A 2322-nucleotide genomic window follows, 5' to 3' on the forward strand; every position below is an offset into this window, starting at 1 on the left:
CAGAAAGAGATCACTTATTCTACTTGGTTGCTTACAGTTCCACAGCAAATTACTTTCATCACTTCCATACAACTAAAACTTTGTCCAAAGTCCAGATCTTACCAAATCATTCTCTCTGGTCTACTTCTATTCAAAGTGATCATAAACATTCTTTTTAACTAGCATTCTTTTTCTCTGTTTTTTACATTATGTCTTAGAGACCATTCATCAGATAATATTCTCAATAGTTCCATGTTGCTGCAGAAATTACCTTTTTTGTATTTATTGATGCCCACATTCATTAGTATTTCATCCAATCCACATCAAAAAAGTCTTTACTTAAGCAAAACAGTATGTATTTCTAAAGAAATCCTAGATATTACATTACTCTCTTCTCTCTACACTATTTTGCTTGAACACAAGGCAACTAGGAGAAAGCATATTGAAAATGCATTTGGTCTGCTTTGTGAAATAACTTAAAAAAACCCCCAAAAAACTAGATGACCTTCACAGGGTTCTAAAATGAAAACTGAAACTTCTCAATTAACAACATAACCACCTTATGCCCTCCCTAAATATGGATATTTCCATGTATATAACTCTTACACAAAAAGATAATGTTTCTGCTTAGAAACCACAAGTATTTGAGATAATTTCTGAAACTTCACTCACTTTCAAACATTTGTGAACACTGTCCTTTCAAGGGTCCCTCTTTCCTTATGTTCACATTGGACACATATAGGGACATTTTTCCTCTGGCTAGCCTGCTCTCACCAGTGACTGTTTTTCCACCAGGTCAAGAGACAAAGCTAGTGGCAACTAGCTAGTGTTTGGGTTTGTTGGGTTTTTTTCCCCTTAAGCTTCTAGAAAAAACGTTTCTTAGTGTCAGGATTTTGAACAGTGAGGAGAGAAAGTCAATAGCCTCCATCTGACTCAGTTAAATATTATTTATTATTATGATTACGAGCACGTTACAGAGATTTCTCTTGGATGTCATTCATGACAGGGGCCACCGTATAACCATTATTAATGATTGCAAACAAAAAATGATAAGAGGAAGAAACTGTTAACACCTTGGTCTACAAAGACATGATGTGCCCCAGCAGAGGTCACACAGGTTGCCCACATCAGACTTGAGATGTTAAAGCTTAATAGCAAGCCCTTTTATCTTTCCTGGTAATATTAAGAGTTAAGAAAAGGAAGGTTCTGAATTAACAATGGTGATGCAAAAAATAATTCACTGACAGAATTGCATTAGCAGAAATCACTTTGGTTTCAATGTGTGATACCAATGTATAAACATGAAAACACAAGACAAATAAACTTCAGGAAAATAATAAAGCAGAAAAAAGAGATGGAGATTATCCTCCCTAGTCTTGATGATGTATTTTTAGCACTTCACTGTGGTAACATCCACTTTGCCATAAAATTACAAACAGCAAAGACTAAATCCTGTGAATTTGTGTGACATAAATGTATTGAATTTGTGTGCACATATATAAAATATACTTCAATGTTCAGGTAAGGTGTAGTAACTTTGTTTGTCAAGTAAGAAAGGAAAACAAAGCTATGCTATTTTTGTTAAACAAAACATAACATATTCTGGACTGCTAGCTAGGTTTTGACCACCAACCAAGCACAAGGTTAAGTTTAACAATGATATGACTGTCATAATACAACAGTAATTGCTGATGGAAGTTTGACATAACTGTAAACAAGGAAACTGTGTGACCAACAGGAACTCAGTTCTCTAATGTATTAGCTAAATATGAGTTAATAGTGAAGAAAGAAATATATATGACTGTTTGAAAGCACATTGGAAAGTTTGGAGCTTTCTTCAGGCCACTTTTTTTGATGCAAAGCAAAACACGTAAAAGGCAAACATGATGAAAGGCAGAAACCTTGATAGAATTAACTTGTTTGACTTTAGCAACAATTTAATAATTGACACTTTTACTGAAATAAACCTGTGATTTTCTGAATTAATTTCAGTGCAACAGGGAAGGAAGATATATACCTAATGAAATAAACAACAGCTAATTAGATACTATTTAATGTCAATACAGTCCGAACAATCAGCAGCTGAGACAAAAAGGGAGCTAATAACCACTTTTAAAAGAAACTACACTTTTTTCCAATGAAAGGTCTGCACTGAATATAAATTCTGCCCTGAAGCACCCTCATACCTGAATTATCAAAAAAATAAAACCAGGTATCTCCCACAAATGTTAATAGCATCCTTTAATTTTTTTTGAATGCCTGTTTAAGTGTCAAACTACTTTGTAACTAGAGAAGACCGTATTTTTATCTCCTGCCTTAAATTTTTTATGGCCTGAAACTATC

At 33.9% G+C, this 2322-nt stretch overlaps 1 protein-coding gene across 1 annotated transcript in view; it reads right to left on the reverse strand.

The window, feature by feature from the left end:
- LOC103781213 (tolloid-like protein 1) overlaps positions 1 to 727 on the reverse strand; it is a gene marked incomplete at its 3' end in the record, with an annotated part of 74842 nt that extends 74115 nt beyond the window's left edge. The window contains exon 1 of the mRNA XM_008948917.1: positions 652 to 727. Coding sequence (XP_008947165.1) covers positions 652 to 727 — 76 coding nt within the window. The remainder of the gene's footprint in view (positions 1 to 651) is intronic.
- Between the last annotated feature and the right edge of the window lie 1595 nt (positions 728 to 2322).

Source organism: Merops nubicus, unplaced genomic scaffold (assembly GCF_000691845.1).
Source record: "Merops nubicus isolate BGI_N331 unplaced genomic scaffold, ASM69184v1 scaffold5271, whole genome shotgun sequence".
Classification (NCBI taxonomy): Eukaryota; Metazoa; Chordata; class Aves; order Coraciiformes; family Meropidae; genus Merops; species Merops nubicus.